Raw genomic sequence first — 21,292 nt, forward strand, 5'->3', positions numbered from 1 at the left:
CCTCCAGGTATAAGATTTGAAGCCCATTCATCCACCCAACATACTACTGAGCGCTTAACACATACCAGACAGTTTCTTAAGACTGAAGATTGGGATGGACCCTCATTCCCTTCCCTATAAGTAGTTTAGTCTAGTAAATGGCAGATGGGGTCTTGATCAGAATAGAAAAGAAAAGGCTTCTTATCTTGGGCTTCAACTCATGCTCCCAGGAAACAGAGGGAATTGAGACCCATAAACAATACGCAGAGCTCCCGAAGTAAAAACAAAAGTCATTCTCTTATAAATATTTAGAATATTGAGCATGAGATTGATTCACAAAATAAACAAACCGCTGTTAGGAGCGGCCATCGAGTCGAACTGACAAAAAGGCTTTCCAAAGAATCCTTAGGCAGGCCACGTATCCTGAAAATGTGATATATAAAAATTAAGCCATGTGAAATGTATTCACCTTACATTATCCACTCCACCAAAAGGAGTTTTCAGAGGCCTTCCCACAATTACATAACTCTTTTGAGCACTTTAATCAGAAAGTAACTAGTAAACATATCAGGAATCCACAGCATATCCGGACAGCAGAAAAAGAATTACCAACTGTCCATCCCAGGTATCAATATTTCTAATTTGAAAATATAAAAGAAAAATACATGAGATAAAAGAGACATGCTCTTCCTTCTCACAACAGCTGGAAAATAAGAAATCCGTATGTGGCACCAACTTTGTGGGTGGGCACACAGCATCCTCATGTTTCTTCTTCAAAGCACGGCAATTCTGTACTCTTTCAAGGGAGTCAACCAGCGTCTTTCACCAAGAATTCAATCAGGAGAATGCCCATGAATGTCCTTCCAACTTTGTGGATGGAAACACATTCTGGATAGGGCATCCATAGTGTTCTTTAGACTGTGAAAGTCATCTATGCCAGTGTTTCCCAACCTTCTCTCATGATGAGAATCACCTGGTGGAGTTGTTAAAACACAGATTCCTGAATCCCAACTAAGAAGTGCTAAACTAGAATTTTTGGGAACATATAGGTAAAATTGTATACTTAACTAGTGCTCTAAGACAGATTTTATATACAGAGCACTAAGTTAGGTATGCAATTTTACCTATATGTTCTCAAAAATTCTAGTTTAGCACTTCTTAGTTGGGATTCAGGAATCTGTGTTTTAACAACTCCACCAGGTGATTCTCATCATGAGAGAAGTTTGGGAAGCACTGATCTATGCCATCTCCCAGCCCCGAAGGTTGAGCATCATCAGAGCAGGTGAATCCAATTGTCTTTGTCACATGTGCATGGACTACAGTGAGAGTTCAGACAATATGCTTGGCAAAAGTACCCAAGGGGGGGTTAGGTCGGGAGAAAGGTAACTGATAATCAGGCATAAAAAGTATTTCATAACCTTTTTATTATCATAGACCCCTTTCAGAATCAGATGAATGCTATGAATGTTTTCCCAAGAAAACATGTATTTAAAACAGAATTCTGCATGAAGATTTAAGGGGGTTAGGAACACCCATAAGAATTTATCCATCAGTTCTTAGCTAAGAACCCATGACTCAGATGATTGCCCAGCAGAACATTCAGGGCCTTGACCTATAGCCTAAGTTACAGGTGTTTTGTTTTGTTTTGTTTTGTTTTGTTTTGTTTTGTTTTGTTTTGTTTTGTTTTGGGGTAGAGAGGGTGTAGGGTGGGAGAGAAAATTGATAATTATTAGTACATCTCTGCCAAATCCTGAACCTGCCATCTACAGTAGAGATTCTACACAATCCCTATCTTCACTCACAGAACAATTTCAACAAAAGTTTTTATTTAGCCAAAAAGCTCTGCCCAGGGTGAAGTTTTTGATTTTGTGAAATCTACCACTAACACTCTTCAGCAGACACCGTTTTGTATGAGTTAATTTTATTAACCACACTAGCTCCATATGTAACCACGAATAACGTAACTAGGCAGAAAGTTGACATTTTCATAGATAAGTTCTATCATTTGCAATCTGAAATTGCTAACTTTTTTCTTAGCTTATAAGTAATAGAAGCTAAGAATATAATATGAAAACATTGCTTTGTTGAATTAAGTACATCCAATAAGAGGATAAAAATGTAACATTTTGAGTTTCAACTGATCTTTTATCACTAGAACATGCATTGATAGGCATGAAAAGTCTTCATACTTATGAAACAATTGAAACTTTATAAATTCAAATAAATCAAGAAAGAACCTTAAGCTTAATTATCTTCCCTTCAACATCTCAGAACACTTTCTGGGTTTTTAAAGCCTTGGCAAATATTGGGAGTTTTAATGAGGAATATATAATATGCATATTTCTTCTGCTTACCAGACAACCTTGATATGAAAGAGACAATGAAAGTTCAGCACTTAACATCAAGCACAGGATTTCTGTCTGGAAAGTCAAGTTGAACTAAGTACAAGTTCCTAGTGGGATGAATAGACCCTTCAGAAAGATCTAAGCCAGAGTAGACCATGAGATTCTTTATTTTCTCATGGTAAAGTAATATCATGGTAGAATAGAGAGATAATTTGGGTTGGTAATCTCATTTATTCAATAGTCATATACATGAGACTACTGTCATAATTCCTGCTCTTTAAGCATTTACAAGTTGGTTCACGTGTAACATATGCACTTAAGGGCCTTCTTCTATGCACCTTGTGCACTTTGCGTCATCCATGTACCAGCTGAACTCTATCTTATAACTGGTGTCTGTCTGCCCTGCTACATTTCGTGTTCCTGAGGGCAATTCTGTGTCTCTTTCATTTTCATCTTCCTTCCATAGCAAGTATAGTGCTAGCATTCTGAAGCACTCAGTACATACAATAGTGATTCGATTTCAAACTAAAAGGGTTGGCAAAAAATTGCAGCTATCCAAATCTCTCAAGATCAGCACTATCCAGTATAAATATAATGTGAACCACATCTATAATTTGCATTTTTCTAGTAGCCATGTATGTAAATAAAAAGGTAAATTTAATTGCAATAAAATATTTTGCTTAACACAACATATCCAAAATATTTATCCTATTATTTCAACAAGGTACCAAAATAAAATCATTAATGAGATATATATTCTTTTTATGCTAAATTTTAAAAAGCCAATGTGTATTTTATACTTGTAGTGTATCCAATTTGCATGCTAAGTATTCAACAGTTAAAGTGATATATTGTCCTACCAAAACAATAAAGTTATGTTTAACAAAAAATATTTTATACCGCTACAGTTTTTAATTTTAAATTGAAAGTATATAAAATTAAAAACTCAGTTTCTCTATTGAAGTAGCCACATATCAAATGCTCAGTAGCTGTATGTGGTTAGTGGCTACCATACAGGACAGCACAGTTCTAGGTTACTTAACACTAGCAGAAAAATTTACGCACACAGATAACTGGAGGAATAACTACCAAATGTTACCATTGTGCTAATTCTGGGAAAAGAACGTGGAATTAGAAAGGAGGTAATAAAGGATTAAATTCTGAATGGTTTAAATTTTTACATGTATTGCATAAAAAGTAAAACCAAAGAGAAAAACCAGATTGAAGATCTGTCTTTTCTTTAAATAAAGGGAAAGTTACACTCTGACAGTGGCAAAGACACTTTAGATTTCTTTGGGTAAAGACCCCCGGAAATGCGAAGGAACTAGAAATCCTGCTGTAGAAGGCATGTGGGGCTGAGGCTGTTGATGTTTGACCTAATCTAGAGAATGGAAAATGGGGGGCAGAGGCATCACTTTCCAAATATTTGAAACACTCTCAACAAGAAGAAAAATATGATTTTCTCTCTGCTGTTGCGAGGACAGAACTAGTAACAATGGTATATATCATTTATTAGAATTTATACTATAGGCCATACATTTTGAATTTAATTCATCAAAGATAGTAATTTCTAACACAGAGACGGGTCAAAGATGAAATGGAGCTGCCTTGCAAAGTAATGAGACGCCCCGATCACTAAAAATATAACAAAGTCAAAAAGTCAAGATTTCTGCAGAGGACATTTAAGTTGGTACCACGTGCAGGAAAGATGTTATAACTAGAATTTTGTAACTGGATGATCGACCCTGAGACTTAATTATTCTATGGCATTTGTCATTATCTTAAGGACATGTTCAACCAACATCCAATTTTCCTCTCTAAGAGTGCTTTAGGACTATATATCCTTCTTGATGGAAGACATGATCCTGGAATTAATCACCTTGTTGACTAACGAAGTATGAGTAGCAGTGATGCATGTTACTTCATGTTACTGTCAAGTGCAAACACTTAGGATTTAACTCTCCACCTTTCCCCCCTTTTCCTTTGAGCACAGAAGCACACATTGATATAGAGGTCCAAGGTGAAGTCTCAAGGGGGACAGTTTGTTCTGTAGAATCCCATACACCACAACGTACTGTGCATAAATAAGAAATAATCTTTCTTGTGTTAATCCACTGTGATATTGGAGATGTTTCCTTTTTTAAAAAAATATATATATTTTATTGATTTTTTTACAGGGAGGAAGGGAAAGGGAAAGAGAGTTAGAAACATCGATGGTAACTAAATGAGCATTCTCAGTTAAAAAAAACCAAAACACACAACAACAACAAAAAACCCACACAGAAGCTGCACATGTGTAAAGCCTATCTTTGCACACAGCCATTATGTGATGGGTAATTAGCCAGGTAACTATAGGTTTTTCTCTGCTAGAAAAGTATACGTTTCATCGTGCTTTGAAATCTGCCTTATTATCAGCATGGCTATGAAAACAATGATTTATTTCTTATTGAGTGAAGAGGCCAGGCATGAAGCATTGTTTCTGTAGAGCCTAATAGAGTGCCTTCTTTGTGAACCAAAGCAGTAGAATGGGTGTCCGGAAGGTGGAGAATACCCTCCGCCATGATTAGCAAGTAACCATTTTACGGTAGATGAGGACTAACACAGGGCAAATGCCTAGAATAACAACTATTAGATGTCCTTCTAAAACCATTTCCTTAATAACCTGGAGAGAGAGAGAGAGAGAGAGAGAGAGAGAGAGAGAGAGAGAGAGAGAGAGAGAGAGAGAGAGAGAGAGAGAGAGAATTTCAAACAATCTGATAAGGAAAAAGATAAGGCAGAGCAGTCCAGTCAGGATTGGTTTATTGCCCTGTACATTTTTGTCCTTGCTATAATCCTGAAATATGAAAAAGTCTCCCCTGAAAAAGAGAGGCAGGAAAAAGTGCCAATTTTAATATATAAAATGTCCATGCACAGCAACCCCCTGCACCACCAGCAATAGTCCTTAGGCTACCAGGCTAACCTCAGGCATGTTCCAAATCTCTCTCCATACGTTTCCCCAGAATAAGTCTATAGATGGTTGACAATGAACTAAGCCAAGCATAGTTAGAAACTAAATACTGCAAGCACATTGCCTCTCCTACCAGCTACCAATGAGACAGACCCTCCATTAGAAGGGGGTCCTAGGACACTAGTCAACCATTAAGTACAAAGGACTCCCCAGTAGACTCAGAACAGAGAGCTCCGGAGATTTCTGAGAAGTCTGATCATAAAAGTTGCATGTTTGCTTAACCTATTAGGTACGGCTTTGAAGTTAGAGTGCCTACACAATAGAGTTAAGACTGTTACTGGGAAGATAAGACAAACACATAAAAAAAAAAAAAAAGATACAGCGTTATATGGCTTGTTACAGAGGAAGGTGTAAATAAGGTGGTGGAGACACAGTGTGATAAGAGCTCCACACAGCGAAAATCCCATGAGTTCAATGGCTTACAAGGGCTTCAACTGAGTCTTAAATAAAAGAGAGAAATTCTACAGGTAGGAATCCTGGAAGAGATATTCTAGGAATGACTCATGGTATGAGCCACTCAAAACTCATTGGAGAGTATAAGGGGCAAGTATGTGGTTAAAGAGAAAGAAGACCGAGCAGTTAGACTAGTTAGGCTAAGGCAGAAGGTGTACATAGGGGGCAGGAGATGAGGTAGAGAGATAGGCTGTCTTAACATTCTGTGTGCACTTTGAACTGGCGATTCCACCCCCACAAATGTATATACAGCACAACAGAACAGTCCTGCATGTGCGCAGAGCTACAAAGATTTCAAAACAGAAGCAACCAAAATGCCCAACCACGGAAACAACTCTATAATGAAACAGTATGCAGGTAGAACAAAACAGTGTAGAATAATTTTCAAGATGGAGGCATTGTCACAAACATTCATATACATTTAAATGGGGGGGTGGCAAACGTTAGGTTTCATTTTTTTATGGGGGAAAAGAGCATGCATGTAAATTCCTACCTTTACACACATTCCTACACATTGGCATATGGTCATACAAAAGTGCTAACAGCAGTTACTTCTGGGTGGGAGGGAAGTAAGCAACTTTTCCTGCCTTTTGTTCATCTGCAGCGCCTATATTTTGTAAAACGAACATGGATGACATTGGTAAGACAAAACATACAATGACAATGGAAGTTATTTAATAGAAAAGAAAAGAAATGGAGGCCGGGATTGAACCGTTCATGGGATGCTTGCCGACGATTATACTATACTTGATCCAGGAGGCATGAAGTTGGTGAAGACAGGGTTGAGGGTTGGAGGCTAGTGGCCGAAAGTCAAACTTTAAAGGAAGGCTTTAGAAATGATTAGATTGAGAAAGCAAGTGGGGAGGTCCAAAGGAAGAGAGTTCAAGGCAGGGCATGGCTCTAGAATTATAGGGAAAAAGAAGCGACACCACTTCTTCCCAGCACAGTAATTGGGAAACTCACTGGGCAAGGCAGCAAGGAACACCTCAAATCAGCAGCACTATTTGCTCAGCCCCCTACTGTACACGAAGCTCTTCTGAAAGCGTTTGAAAACTCACAGTTATTCCAGTCTGTCCTAAATAAACATATTTATTAAAATGGGGTAAAAGTCCAAACCTCAGCTTTCCTCTGCAGTGACCTGTACAAACTACAGACTTCAAACACATAATATTAGAGGAGAGAAGGAAAGTGCATCTTTGACATTAAGGAATATTAATGCTTTGCAATAAAACCTCACATTTAAAGTACTCTCAAAGATAAATGAGCTGTTTGGAAGAATCAGTGTCAATACTAAAGAGAATTAAGCCTAAATGCCCAAATCAAATAACTGCTCACAAAACCCTCTGGAAAAAGCCAAATCAATTCACATGTAGGACATATATGCTTTGTGATCCAAGGTAATGCTATCATGATAACAGCTGTAACTGCCTACTGCCAGTAATCATGCAGTTGCTAAAGAGAGGAGAAGTGGAAAGCAAACAAAAACATTTTGGAATTGAAATAAAAGGAAAACAGCATTATGCACCTCCAACTGGAAGGGGAACTGTTCAGTCAAACCTCATTTTAAAGTAATTTGAGGCACAGTCACTGTGGTAGTTTTTAAGAGATATTTAATAGACCATTGTGGGCCGACTGGATTTGCTCCTCACAGTAGACCGAATGCAAATGGAGTTATTGCTCCAAGTTTTGCCAATCTACCTATGATACCAGTAATTTATTATGATCTTGTGAGAATCCAAGGTTGCTTCAAAGACTTTTCCCAGCAGGCCCCAGGCATGTAACCAGAAACTAAGGTTATAGCATACATAGCGTCAGACTCAGACTGCAGTTGACTTTTTGCCATTTTTGGTTATCATCTGGTCAGCTGGTGACCACCACCGAGAGTTCATTGTGAAATTCACATTTCTCAATAATGAAGCTAAAACAAAAATATGGGTTGGTTGCCTTCTCTATCATGGTCTTTTTAATCACAGGTATGGACATATGACCAAGACAAAACAGCAGGAAAAAAAAATTTTTAAAGCAAAAACAACTTTATTTCTAGAAGGAGGATAATAAATTTAACTAACACATTTAATTATTTAGAGAAGACTTGTTGGTTTTTATCGTATTTGATCAGAGCAGCTTAAACAAGCTAGATATCAGGTTGGTATTCTACTGTGGACATTGATTGCTGCAGAAACCAATTTGGGAAAAGCCTACATGCTACAGTATACAACTACAGGCATTACAGAAGCTCAAAAGGCACTGATATTGAGCCACAGTGGCTCCAGCCATATTAGTTGACAATGATATTCATTAGTTAATAGTCTACATTTAACACTACTGTTAAAAACACACACACCAACAGCCCTACCCAGTTTGGCTCAGTGGATAGAACATCTGCCTGCAGACTGAAGGGCCAATTCCAGTCAAGGGCACATGCCCAGGTTGTGGGTTCCAGCCCCAGTGCGGGGCATGCAGGAGACAGCCGATCAATGATTCTCTCTCATCATTGATGCCCCCTCTCTCCCTCTCCCTTCCTCTCTGAAATAAATAAAAGTATATTAAAAAAAACACCAAAAAACAAAAACAGAACACACACACACACACACAAACAGGTAACTAAACTTCAGAAGGTGTAGTGGCTCTTTGAGGAGGAGAAAAAGACCATAAAGCTCAAAGGAGTTTTGCCAGTGCCATGTCCTACCCGGAAACAGCCAAGCCTGGTGGATGGCCTTCACTGGAAGCTAGCTCTAGGATTCTTAGCAAAGATGAGCTTGTACAATGTAAATGGGTGAACTGGTTTAAAAAAAGAGGCAAAGTGTGTCCAGAGATGGATAACCAGGGTGGTAAGGAATTCTGAAACCACATTTTGGGGAAGAATTTAAAAATTGGAATTGTTTAGCCAAACAACAACAAAAGTAAGTGTTATCTGAAGTGGGGAGGGTAGGCGGAGGAGACATCAACTTGACCAAAGACCAGCCTGACAATTCTATGAAAAGCTCCAAAAAAGCACAAGTTTCTTATCTTGTTCACACATTGCATTCAAGAGATAAAAAATCAAAATAGCAACCTGAATAATCAAAATAGCACTGAAAATTTCAATTTCACCTTTTTCCACTTTTTTAAACATATATATACATATATATATATATATATATATATATATATAATTTCAATTTCACTTTTCCCCCACTTTTTTAAACATATATATAAAACACACACACACACACACACACACACACACACATATATATATATATATATATATATATATATATATATATATATATGTTTTAAAAAGTCAATATTTGTATTGACTTCAGAGAGGAAGAAGAGAGAGATAGAAATGTCAATGATGAGAGAGAATCATTGATTGACTGCCTCCTGCATACCCCCTACTGGGGATAGAGCCTTTGACCAGAATCGAACCTGGGACCCTTCAGTCTTCAGGCCAACACTCTATTCACAGAGCCAAACCAGCAAGGCCACTTTTTTCCACTTCTGTCCTGACATCTCAAATTCTAAAAGTAAGGATAAATTCTTAAATGCTACAAACTTCTCTTCAGTTGACTATCCATCATTAAAAGAATGTATCAATCTAGAGTTCTAAAAGAAAAATTCCTCACTCTAGAAAACACTAGAAGACCCAGAAGTCAATAGAAATTCCAAATGAAAGGGTCTCAACTTAGAATGAGGCCTTCGTGAGTGATGGCCGTGTAAATATCTAGACAGCAATATTGATGACCAGCTGTTAAATGGCTCACACAGAGTGTGATTTTACAAAGACTCTCCTTCCAGCAGCGATAGCCAAGATGGCTCAGTGCAGACAACAGACATAGTTGTTATTTTTTAAAGACATTTTTTTTTTAACACAATCATTCTACCATTATTGCAGGACAATGTTCAACTCTTTGATTAGCTGTCCAAGCTGAATTCTGACGTTGAAATGAAATGGTATAAACTCCCTTATGTGTTCCCAGGTTCTTGAAAAACAGCCTGTCACTAAGTTGTTCCAAGCTCTGAATGTCTTGGATGCAGACGCTGGAAGTGTGAGCGTGCTCCTCTCAGAGGTCCTCTGAGCCATCACTCTACAATGGCATGAAGCAACCACTTGACGCAAGACCCATGCTGGCAACTTAAACAGCATGCTTCCCCGGTGTTAATTACGCTGTGATTAGGTTCCTTAAAGAATGCACAGTTCACACAACAACACTGTCAGAGAACCTTGTGAGAAAATCCTTTGGAAAATATCTTTACAAATTTCTGGTAAGCCCCATATGTAATGGATTTCTATTTTGAACTCAAGGATACTGTACTGTAAAGGCCAAATCTGTTTCAGTAAAGAGGCCCTTCTTGTAGGGATTCCTCATAATAGTCATGAGTAGAATAATTCAACGATTTTGTCTTTGAAGAAAGCTCCCTAGTTTCAATCTTAAGGAAGATAGTATAGCTAGCTCAGCAGTGGAAGTTAAAGTATAAGCAACAGATACATCTCACAAGACTGTTTAATATACATATAAAATTTACATCTAGGAAGGTAGTATTGTCCCAGTAAGAAGCCTAACAAGTTCACTAGCTGTCTTAGGTGAAAATCCTTAGTATGACAAACTGCCTGCTGTGTATGTATATTGTCTTCAACACAGAGTAAGAATCCTTTCCATAGCCATGTTCCAAGAAGCAAGTTGATATATCAAACTCAAAAGAAATCTGAAATAACCACTTAAATACAAGGCCTCCTGAATTTCTAAGCAAAGATCATAGTTAATTTCTAACTATGAGTATCTGAGAAGTGACTTATACTACTGGCCACTTATGGTCCCCTTATTTTGACAGAATTTTCTAGAGGAGAAAGGTTATTTAATTAAGATGAAAATGTACAGGATATCCCTAAAAATGTACACACACCCTTTGAATAATTATAAAGGCAATGTTTATAAAAATATATTTTCAAAATCTAGCTATCAGTTGTTACAGTGTGTACACATTTTTTGGGGGGACATCGTGTATATGTAAAGAAATATGTAAATCACATTTGTATATATTTTATTTATTTATTTTTTTAAATATATTTTATTGATTTTTTTACAGAGAGGAAAAGAGAGGGATAGAGAATTAAAAACATCGATGAGAGAGAATTATCTATCAGCTGCCTCTTGCACACCCACTACTGGGGATGTGCCCGCAACCAAAGTACATGGCCTTGACCAGAATCAAACCTTGGGACCTTTCAGTCCGCAGGCTGACGCTCTATTCACTGAGCCAAACCAGTTTCAGTTGTATATATTTTATATATTATGTATTATAAAATGCTAGAGGCCTGATGCACAAAATTCGTGCAAGAGTAGGCCTTCCTTCTCCCGGCTGCTGGCACGGGCTTCCCTCTGGCATCTGGGACCCGGACTTCCTTCGCAGCCCCAGCTTCATGCAGAAGGTGGTCCAGAAGCATGTCCAGTCTAATTACATATTATGCTTTTATTATTATAGATATGTAAATAAAAGTAAGGATCTGAAGAATTTTAATAACAACCTTCTATTGAGGCACATAGTAATGAAAGTAAACCCTGCCCTAAATCAGTAGGGAAATTCAAAAGGGACAGATAAGCTAACACTGTACTGTGTAATAATAATATAATGATAATATCGTCTTAGATTTCAGTACTAAATGCTCTCATATATATTAATTTCTTTTTTCTCAGTTGATCTCAAAACAAAGCCAGATACACACTGTTCTCCATTTTACACACAAGGAACCTGAACGTGTAAACAGTCAATGATTTCTCCAGTGAGTGACAGATCTACAGGGAGAGCCAAGATTCTCCTGACATCCCATCCTTGCTCTTCCAACATTATCATGTTGTCCATTCCCCAAAGTCCAAAGTCTCAGCAACAGAAGGGACAGGGGAAGCCACTCTTATTCAATTTGATGGGACTTTGGAAACAGAAATTGAATCGAGGGAACTCCCATCATTAAATTCAGCTATATCCCCCCACCCAGATCTTTTGGTCTCTTTTCTCAATTTCAGTTTAGACTCCTCTATCTCCTCTTTCTTTTTCTAAAGACACATTTGGAGATGAAGCCATTCATAACTGCCCATCCACAGACAGTTTGTGGCAATATAATTGACAATGAGCCTGCTGCAAAAAAAATGAAAATGCTGTTTTAATAACCTTGGCCTAAAATACATTCTGTTGTATGCCTCAAAGGGTTTCAATAAAAAGTCAACCTGTAGAGACATATTTTCTTGGCTTAAACAACAATCCAAAGCATATAAATGTAGTCCAACTATAATGACATATTTATAGGCCAATAAAGCTTACACTGCAGCTTTCATACTTCACTTAAAGGAACTCTGTAAGAAGCAGTGTTATATAAAATAATTTGATTCTTCTTCTTCTTTTTTTTTTTTTTTTTTTTTTTTTTTTTTTACAAACTATTGCCCAAGGAATATTAAAAAAAAAAAAAAAGCAAGTTTGCTACATTTAACTGATAGTGTTTATATTCCTTAAATGCTAAATATTTCATAAAATGAAATAATTCATTTGGTTAGTTCCAACTGCCATACCAAATATGGGTATCAAGTCCACTTTATTACAAAAGCTAAGCACTGTAATTCTAAAGACAAAAATAAATAACAGGAGGCTTGTGTAGTGAATGATTTAATCAACCCGATTCTTCTGGAAAAACAGGTTCCTGTGTTCGTTATGCTTATGAATAATACATTCCTTAACCCTTCTATTTTAACAGAGGGTTGTGTTTTCTTTTTCTTTTCTACAAACTTTGGTATGAAACGTCTGAAAGAAGGTAAAACATCTCATTGAGTAAAGTCACAATTTGAATTGGTTTCATATTGAACTTTCTTTCTTTGAAAAGGACCAAGAGGAGGAAGGGGACGGTGTATTTTAACACATCTCAGAAGTGTTAGATTATTAGTTTTCCCACTATCTAGATCTGTAGTTTTAGTCACCAGTCATTTTGAATCTTAAATGAAAACTCCAGAGAGTTTTAAAAAAGCAAATATGACATCTGTAAATATTGTCCTTGAAAGGGAAGGGGATAAAAAAAAAAATGAAGGAGTTGTGATTTGAATCAGAGCAGTTATTGGAAGCTGCCATTTGGGGCAGAGTTTCTCTTTGTGGAGAATTAATTTGTTGGCAGACACACATTTATGAGAACATTCTTGTGTGTGTGTGTTTTTTTTTACTATTCAGAGAGAGACAGGAAGTGACACAAACTGAGATTAAAGGGAATTTATTTTACCTAAACAAGGAGCAGGAAGAGTTCTTTAATTAGCTTTTATATGGTAAAATCCCTGCTTTAAGAGTCACCCTAATTATTTTGTTTTTATTGATGTTTTAACATGATGAAATAACTCAGCTGAAAAATAATGCAGTTTTACTTTATACACAGAAAGGTGAGATCTTTCCATTCTTTGCTTACTTCCACCAGAAAAAAAAAAAAAGAGGGGGGTCTTAAGTAATCTCAGAGTTCATCTTCTTTCTTTGGTAAGAACAATGAGGAGTTGGAAGGGTTCTACAGAAGGAAAAAACCTAATAAGTGTGTGAACTTCCATTAACAATGTGGTATTGGAAGTGGTTTTAGTGTGGCCCAGAGAAGGGAGATAAGAAAACCACTGTGTATAAAGAAAAGTACAGACAACAAATATTTTGATGTTGCAGACAGAGAGATGAAGAGGTTGAAGAGAAAGTTGCTGGGACAGGAATGCATATAGCAAGTGACACCCCCTGTCTCCCCAATATAAATCCTAACAATGTAGACTTGTAAACCTTAGATCAAGCAGATAATGGAAACTCATTACATTAAGGAAAGTTTTTGTTTCTCTTTCCACATTATTACAACACAGTGTGCATTCCAATTACAAAAGCTATTTGTCTCAAATTCCCCACAGTTCATACCAACTGAGTAGAATTTCAAGGTCCAAATTCTATCCTTAAAGGGGTATTTTACATTAAATAAAGAAAAAGTACATGATGTTTCTTGCTCAGCAGAGAAGAGCCTCCAATCAAATCTCCTGTTGATTATTTTATTTTCCTCAACACTAATAGTATAATTGTTTCCCAAATGAGATACCCCACTCTGGCAAAAGAAAAAGAAAATTAGAATTCCCTAAAATGCCCTTTATCAGCAAATACTCCATAGTCTTGCCTCAATTCTACTGAAAGAAGAATCTGGGGAAGCAGACTCAGCAATCAGTATTATTTTTAAAATTCCCCTGGTGTGTGTAATGAACAACTAGGTTTTAAAACCACTAAGTACTTTGAATATTCACTTGAAACCAATTACTTCTGAAATCAATTATTCAAAATGTAGAATATGGACATTTTTTTTAGAATTCAAAATATTAAAACCTGTAAATCTCTTTATGGAATTAAGAGATTTGGTTTCTTTCCATGTCCATTAATAATGGTAAAACACAAAACCATAAAAATATATTTTAAAAATATATTTTAAAATAATAAAAAATAAAGATCACCCTTAAAAAATGGAGATATCTATAATACTATCAACAATAAAAAATATATTTAAAAAATAAAGCTCATCCTCTAAAATAAAATACAAAATAACCTTGCTATAAATACTCTTGTTTATATGTGTGACATCAAGCTTAACCATCTACACATCCTTTTGTCCCCTGTGGGTTTCCTGTTTAGTTTTTTATTAGTAACAGTATATTCCATAACTAAAGAAAAAAAAATTCAAACAAAAGAAAGCTTTTAATGGTAAGGAAAACAAGACAATAGCAATCCTTAGATCAAACATTAGGAAAGTGACAAAACAGATGTATTATTCAGCGCTGTTACATGTCAGAGGACTTTTGTCTGTGTGTTCACAGAATTGAGGGGTGCAACTGTATATACTGTAGAGGAAGATTTCTTTAAAAAAAAAGTTCTTTGGACTTTAAAAGGAAAACCATTAGATTAATAATTGTCTTTAACTATGCACATGACAATCAGGCTGCCATGTCCAAAATATTACTGTCTGACATCTACCAAAAGGTGCCAGGAAACTGTTGATCATTAAACTCAAATTGCAAGAAAATATTAATGCTATTCCCAAAGCTCATCACAAACCAGAATCACATGAAAGATAGTCAGCCACTGGTTTTATTCAGTCTCTTTACACCAATTAAGATAGTCTATATTTGTTGAAATAGTTAAATACTAGGTGGAAAAAAAAAACAGGAAGTTGTCATATTGAGGCATAAAATAGGGCTATGAAAATCAGCATTATGTTAGAATGAAAGAAAAAGATGCCTTAAGATACTAAAAGTAAGGTTCCTCTTTGCCTATGGAGGAAATAACTAGTCTAAATCAGAGGTCAGCTTGGGTCTTGAGCAATGCTAGAAGAGTAAGTCAGTGGATGCCACAGGGAGATACAAACAAAAGAAAAAACCACAAGGGGTACAAAAGTGTCAGTAGAGGAGAAAAATGTTTAAAAAAAAAAAAAAAGCAACATAATTAATTGTGGAGCTCCTCCTACACCAATTTCTGTGCTTGACCCTTTATATCTTACATTTCACACTGACCCTATAAAGTCCCAATATTTTTCAGATGGAGAAACTGAGGTTTAGAGGTTAAATTATTTGCCCAAGGCTGCACAGCTAAGTATGCAGCACAATTAGGGTTCAAACACTAATTAGGATAACTTTTCCAAATCCCAGTTCTCCTTTGAATCTACTGAGGAAGAGAGAAAGGAAGGAAAGAAAAAAATATGTAGGTGATAGTGATGCCTCAAAAGCTCAGAAAAACCTATGCTGACCAGCACTGCTTTGACCTTGCTCTCCTGCTCCACATTAAGCAACTCATCTTGTCCTCATTTTGCTTTCCATCCAATGGAAAATGTGAAATTCCAACATGGCGTACATTGATGTCATACTATCTACTTAGAGCAAATATCCAAACTCTTCACTGATTCAGTTTAGGTGGCTAAGTAAGTCTTATACCTTGACCCCAACTGGAAGTTACAGCAGCCAGTTCCTGGCTCAGGGGTTAACACATAGGAGGTAATGTGATCTAACAGGTGATGTAGTTGTCCATCTATATTCTCAGGCCCCTTCAAAGTTAAAAAAAATTATATATATATATATAATCAGGAGATATTATATATATATATATATATATATATATATATATATATATATAGTTATACACACACATACATATATATCAGTGTGTGTGTGTGTGTGTGTGTGTGTGTATATATATATATATATATATATATATATATATATATATATATATGGGCAAATATATATCAGGGTTTCCAGGAAAATCTAAACCAAACAAGAAGGTTACTGTGTACGCCCACACATTGGATTTAGAAGCACAGAGTGTATTTACCAAGGTCAGCCTTTTCCTTGAGAACGTCTTTGAAGTTGAGTCCACTGTTGAGGGTTGACTGCCTGTACTTCAGCAGAGCTTCCTTCTGTCCGTTCCTTCCCAAGGCCTCTGCTTTCAGGGACCCAGCTTGGAGGCCACATCTCCACTTGGAGGAATCAGAATGTACCCACTTGACCAGGTCTTCAAGCTTCACAATCACTTTTTCAGAAACAGCAATGACTTCATCCTACAATAGGTGGTTGGGGAAAGAACAAAAATCATTATTTGTGGTTCTGGGGTAAATGCTAAATTTTCAACAAAGCCCATCTGAAAAACTATTTGAGCAGCTTAACCTTATGCCAGCTGACAATGCGCTTTTCGATGACAGAGATTCTTCAATAACTCACTGCATTTCAGTGGTTTTTCACTGCTGGTTGTCTAGTTGAGGAATAATTTATAAGATATATTTGTTATATGATTAGAAAGTACAAAACTTAGGCAGTAATTCTAACAGCCATTTTTTAATGCTAGTTGCCAAAACTCACTCTGCCTATCTAACCACTTGGGTGAAAGCTAATTTTTAAGTGCAATTAATTGCAAAAGTAAAAAAGTGAGAACTAGATGACTAATGGTTAGCCTGTCTCTATATAAATAGTCTAAGTAAATCTGGGATTCTTGGAACTCTGACTCACCCTAAAATTCCTATGTTTATGGTACATTTTCCCTTGGCTTATACACAAATATTGAATTTAACTTTTGTCCTAAAAATTAAATAAAACTGTGATGTAATCCCAAAAGAAATACTTCATAAATGTTATGTGCTTCCCACTGAAAGAAACTTACACATACTCATGTTTCTTAAAAACTTTGTAAGTTGAGAAATGAACTGATTTTTTTCTTTTAATACATATGGGGTAAGAGGCGAGAGGGTGAGTGAGGAGAAAGCCTTTGAATCTAAGAAAAGTAGTTGAAACTTAAGTTCCTCCTATGGCTCATAAATTTGAATTTTAAGCATCTCTAATTGCTTCCAGGAAACAACCAACTTTTCTGACTCAGAATTAATCCAGCGAGATATTTATTAGATGTCCATACATGGAGCAGAGGAAGGCCTCTCTCACTCAAAGATTCTTTGGAAAAGGCTTCAGATCATCTCACTGGGTTTTAAGTTAAATTATTTGAAACATTTGACATTTCAACTTGAACTGACTGCTTTCATTTCTTTTACTTCACATTTCTGAAGAAGAAAAAAAAAGCTTCGCTGTGAAAACCCCCCAAGCTTATAAAATCTGAGAAATATTTTTGACAAACAACAACAGGAAGATGTCTCTAAGCTATTAAACAAAAGGAATTCACAAGTGATTTTGACAAATTTGGCTGTTAAACATGACTCTTTCCTCCTACACACACACACACACACACACACACACACACACACCACAGCATTATACACGCTACTCCAAAGCAAACAAAAAAGGGTTTATTAACATAAGTCTCACACAAGAAAAAAAACAATAACCCTGGGTTTAGTTTTTAGAAATATTTTAAGGTGGGATCTAAAATTACACTTTTGTTCCTCCAGTTCCAAGTTGCTTCTGAGAAGAAAGTTTGTTAGGCAGTAGCAAAATAACAAATACTCTATCAAAAATGAAAAGTAAAACTTGCGTAATGGAATCTTTTCTCTTATCACGATTAACTATGAACTTCCACTAAATGGGAGACAAAGTGGAAACTGTTTTGACCCTCTGCTCAAGAAAAAAAAAATATTTCAATGCTTTACGTAAACAATGGGGCATATTACAAAGTCCCATTTCAACGGATGATTTCACTCTGATTCACTACACTATCCTCTTGCAATAAAAGATCTGTAGTTGTCACGCATTTTATAGCTATTACATGGTTATTATTAAATGTCAGACTGAAAATTCAGCCTGGGTTATTGTTTCAAAACATATGGGAACAGCTTCTGGACAGGGCAAACCAGAAATCTAGTTTAGAATAGACTGGAAAATAATTATCATGCTATATAAGTCTCAACATTAGCCAAGATGGAATTTGACAACAATTTTACCAAATATGGTTCCTTAGAAGAGACAAGTTTGGAGATGAGTGTTATTTTCAAATAGCTCTCACTCTGATCAAATGATTATCATTTCAATTACCAGTTGCTTCAGATCATTTCCAAGAAATGGCATGACTAGCTCTGGCTGGCTTCCAATACCCGCCAAACAAATAGTTTATTAACCAAGAGAAAATACAGTCCTAATGATGTCATTGATGAATAAACCCATCTTTCAAGATTCAGACCAGAGATTCTGCACACCCTCCTTTTTCTCTGTGAAAAAGGACCTTCAGAATATATACACAATACACAAAAACAAACGCAGGAATTCACATAAACCTGCATAAGCCATAAACCCAAATTTGGCTTAATTGTGAAACCACCAGTATGTTTTACTGGATTCACAGAGAAACTGGCCCTGCAACATTGTCAAATGCCAGGATTTAGAAGGAAATCTGATAAGCAGAGGAGGGGAAACAACAAACCAACCCAAAAAACAAAACAGCCAATATATATATAGAAAATGTCTCAGGAAACATTACTTTGTACACACAATGGCATAGATCACATGCTCGAATTTACTATTCTGAACAAGTGCTGACTAAAGTTCCTAATATTCAACATTCTTAGGCAAGTCTCTATGTCTAAGGAAAGAATTTCAATAAGCTCATCTCATAATTACATTAGCTGTCTGCAAACTGAGAATTAGCACTGGATAAATATTGCTGATTTACTCTAATACAACACAAAAGGAACACAAAGAAATACTTTGTTCTTCTATTAGTGTACCTTGGCTTTTCAATTAACCTGGCTCCTAATCAATATTTATGTAGGCTGTGTTGAGACACTTTCTAAATCCATACTCCCTTTCATTAATGTTTTAAACTGCCTCTTTCTGTAATTTGGATTTTGTTTCCACCACTGTGTAAAAACAGCTTATTCAATCATGGAATCCTTTAAGTCAGAGGAGATCAGCTAGTCAAGAGGTCATAAATCAGCCAGCCCGTGTGTATGGCTGGCCTCTCCAAGGTTCTAAACACTGATAAATTATACAAAAGTATCCAGACTAGCAGCTTCCCTTGTAAAATAAAATGAAATAAAAGTATATCTGTCAAAAACAACAAAAACAAAAAGCCCACGATCACCAACAAAAAACAATTGAATGTGAGTAGCAGTTGCCTTCCTTAGACAAGATTCGAGATCTCTAATTACCACGGTCCCCACAACTTGGCATTGCCTTACATTCTGTCCACATTCCCCTTACCTGTCTGGTCCCTTGGGCAAGCACCCAGTGTTGGAACTTGCATACTCTGATTTAGTCCACTTACTTCATTTTCTTAATGAGGACAATAATGTTCAGGGACATGGCCTAGTGGCAAGTTCTGCTAGAACTTGGACAAGAATCCAGATTTCCTATCTGCCTGGGTTCAAATCCCAACTCTGCAATTTACATGGAACACTGGACAACTTCACATAATCTGGCCACTCAGTGTATATCCTATATAATAAAAGGCTAATATGCAAATTGTCCCCTAGACCAGGAGTTGGCCCAGCAGGCAGACCAGCCAACTACCCATGTCCCCTCCCCCTGGCCAGGCAGGCTGGACCCCACCTATGCACGAATTCATGCACTGGGCTTCTAAAACACATACACACACACACACACACACACACACAGACACACACACACACTGAGTGGCCAGATTATTATATGTATACGTATATATATATAGATAGATATAGATATATAGATATATACACACACATATATTTCAAATGTTTATAAAATAATAATCCACCTTTCATGATAATTATGAGGATTAAATAGGCTATGTAAATGAAGTGGTATGTCATCTGTCGTTATCATCACTCCTTTGCATTCCATTTTCCAAAGCATGCCATTCGGAGATGAGTTTGGATCGTTCATGGGTAAATTTATTTTTTAAAATGTAAGTTACACATTGCTTATTTTTTTTGTGTGGCTACTTTCCATTTACAAGAAAATGAAACTGGTTTCTCATTTACAGGAGCTATAGAAAGTTTCCTCTTGAAATAGATATGTTTTTAAAAATTGACCAATCTGAACAAAACCATTAAGTTAACATGGGGACATGTCGGTATGACAAAAAGAAAAAAAGAAAAAAAAAAGCCAAGTTGCTATGAAAATGACTGAGATGTATTAGATCCGTGGTTCTCAAAGTGTGTTCCTGGGGCCTGGGGGAATCCCTGAGACTATTTCAGGTGGTCCACGGAGTCAAAACAATGATCCTAATAATACTCAGACATTATTTACTTTTTTTCTTTCTTAGTCTCTTTCAAGTTGGGGTTTTCCAGAGACTACATGACGTATGGAATGGCAACCCAGCAAATGCTCTAACACATTATCTATCAATAGAGATAACCCACAAGATATGAGAATCCAGCTGTCTCTATTAAGCTAGATAATAGATTGACAAAAATGTAAAACAATACCAGTTTTTACTAATTTTTTTATTTCCAAAAATGTGGTTAAATTTCATAAAAATGTTTTTCATTTACATAATGGGTTTATTTTGCCATTTTAGTTTTATTTTTAAAGTTAAATTGCAGTAAAATACCTCTTTTTAAAAATGTATTATTGACAGTATTACAGATGTCCCCCATTTTCTCTCCCTTTGCCCTCCTCCACCCAGCCCATGTTCCATTCCAGCCCTTCCCCACACTATTGTCTGTGTCCATGGCTATATATGCATCTATGTTCTTTGATTAAATATCCCTTTATGGTGTGCAGTTCTATGTGCTTTAACACATGGCAAGCACTGATCTGTTCTTGCTATAGTTTTCTCTTTTCCAAAATGTCATAGGAATTGAATCCTACAGTATGAAATCTTTTGAGACTGCTTCTTTCATTCAGCATAACAACCTTTGAGATCAATCGATGTTGCTACACATATCAATAGCTTGTTCCTTTTTATTGCTGAGTAGTATACCATTGTATGATGTGTCCAAAGTTGGTTTATTCATTCATCCATTGAAAGAATACTGAGTGGTTTCCAGTTTGGGTGTTTATAAACAGAGCTGTTAGAAACATTCACATACAGGGTTTTCTGTGAGCACACATCTTCCATTCTCCATAGTACATACCTA

General features: G+C 36.4%; 1 protein-coding gene across 1 annotated transcript in view; it reads right to left on the bottom strand.

Moving 5' to 3' along the window:
- Window positions 1–21,292, bottom strand: part of ARID5B (AT-rich interaction domain 5B) — a 177,974-nt gene that overhangs the window by 131,698 nt on the left and 24,984 nt on the right. Inside the window, exon 3 of the mRNA XM_084903951.1 lies at window positions 16,129–16,354. Within this exon, the coding sequence (XP_084760077.1) occupies window positions 16,129–16,354 (226 nt within the window). The remainder of the gene's footprint in view (window positions 1–16,128; window positions 16,355–21,292) is intronic.

Source organism: Pipistrellus hanaki (genome assembly GCF_964339955.1).
Source record: "Pipistrellus hanaki genome assembly, chromosome: 14".
Lineage (NCBI taxonomy): Eukaryota > Metazoa > Chordata > Mammalia > Chiroptera > Vespertilionidae > Pipistrellus > Pipistrellus hanaki.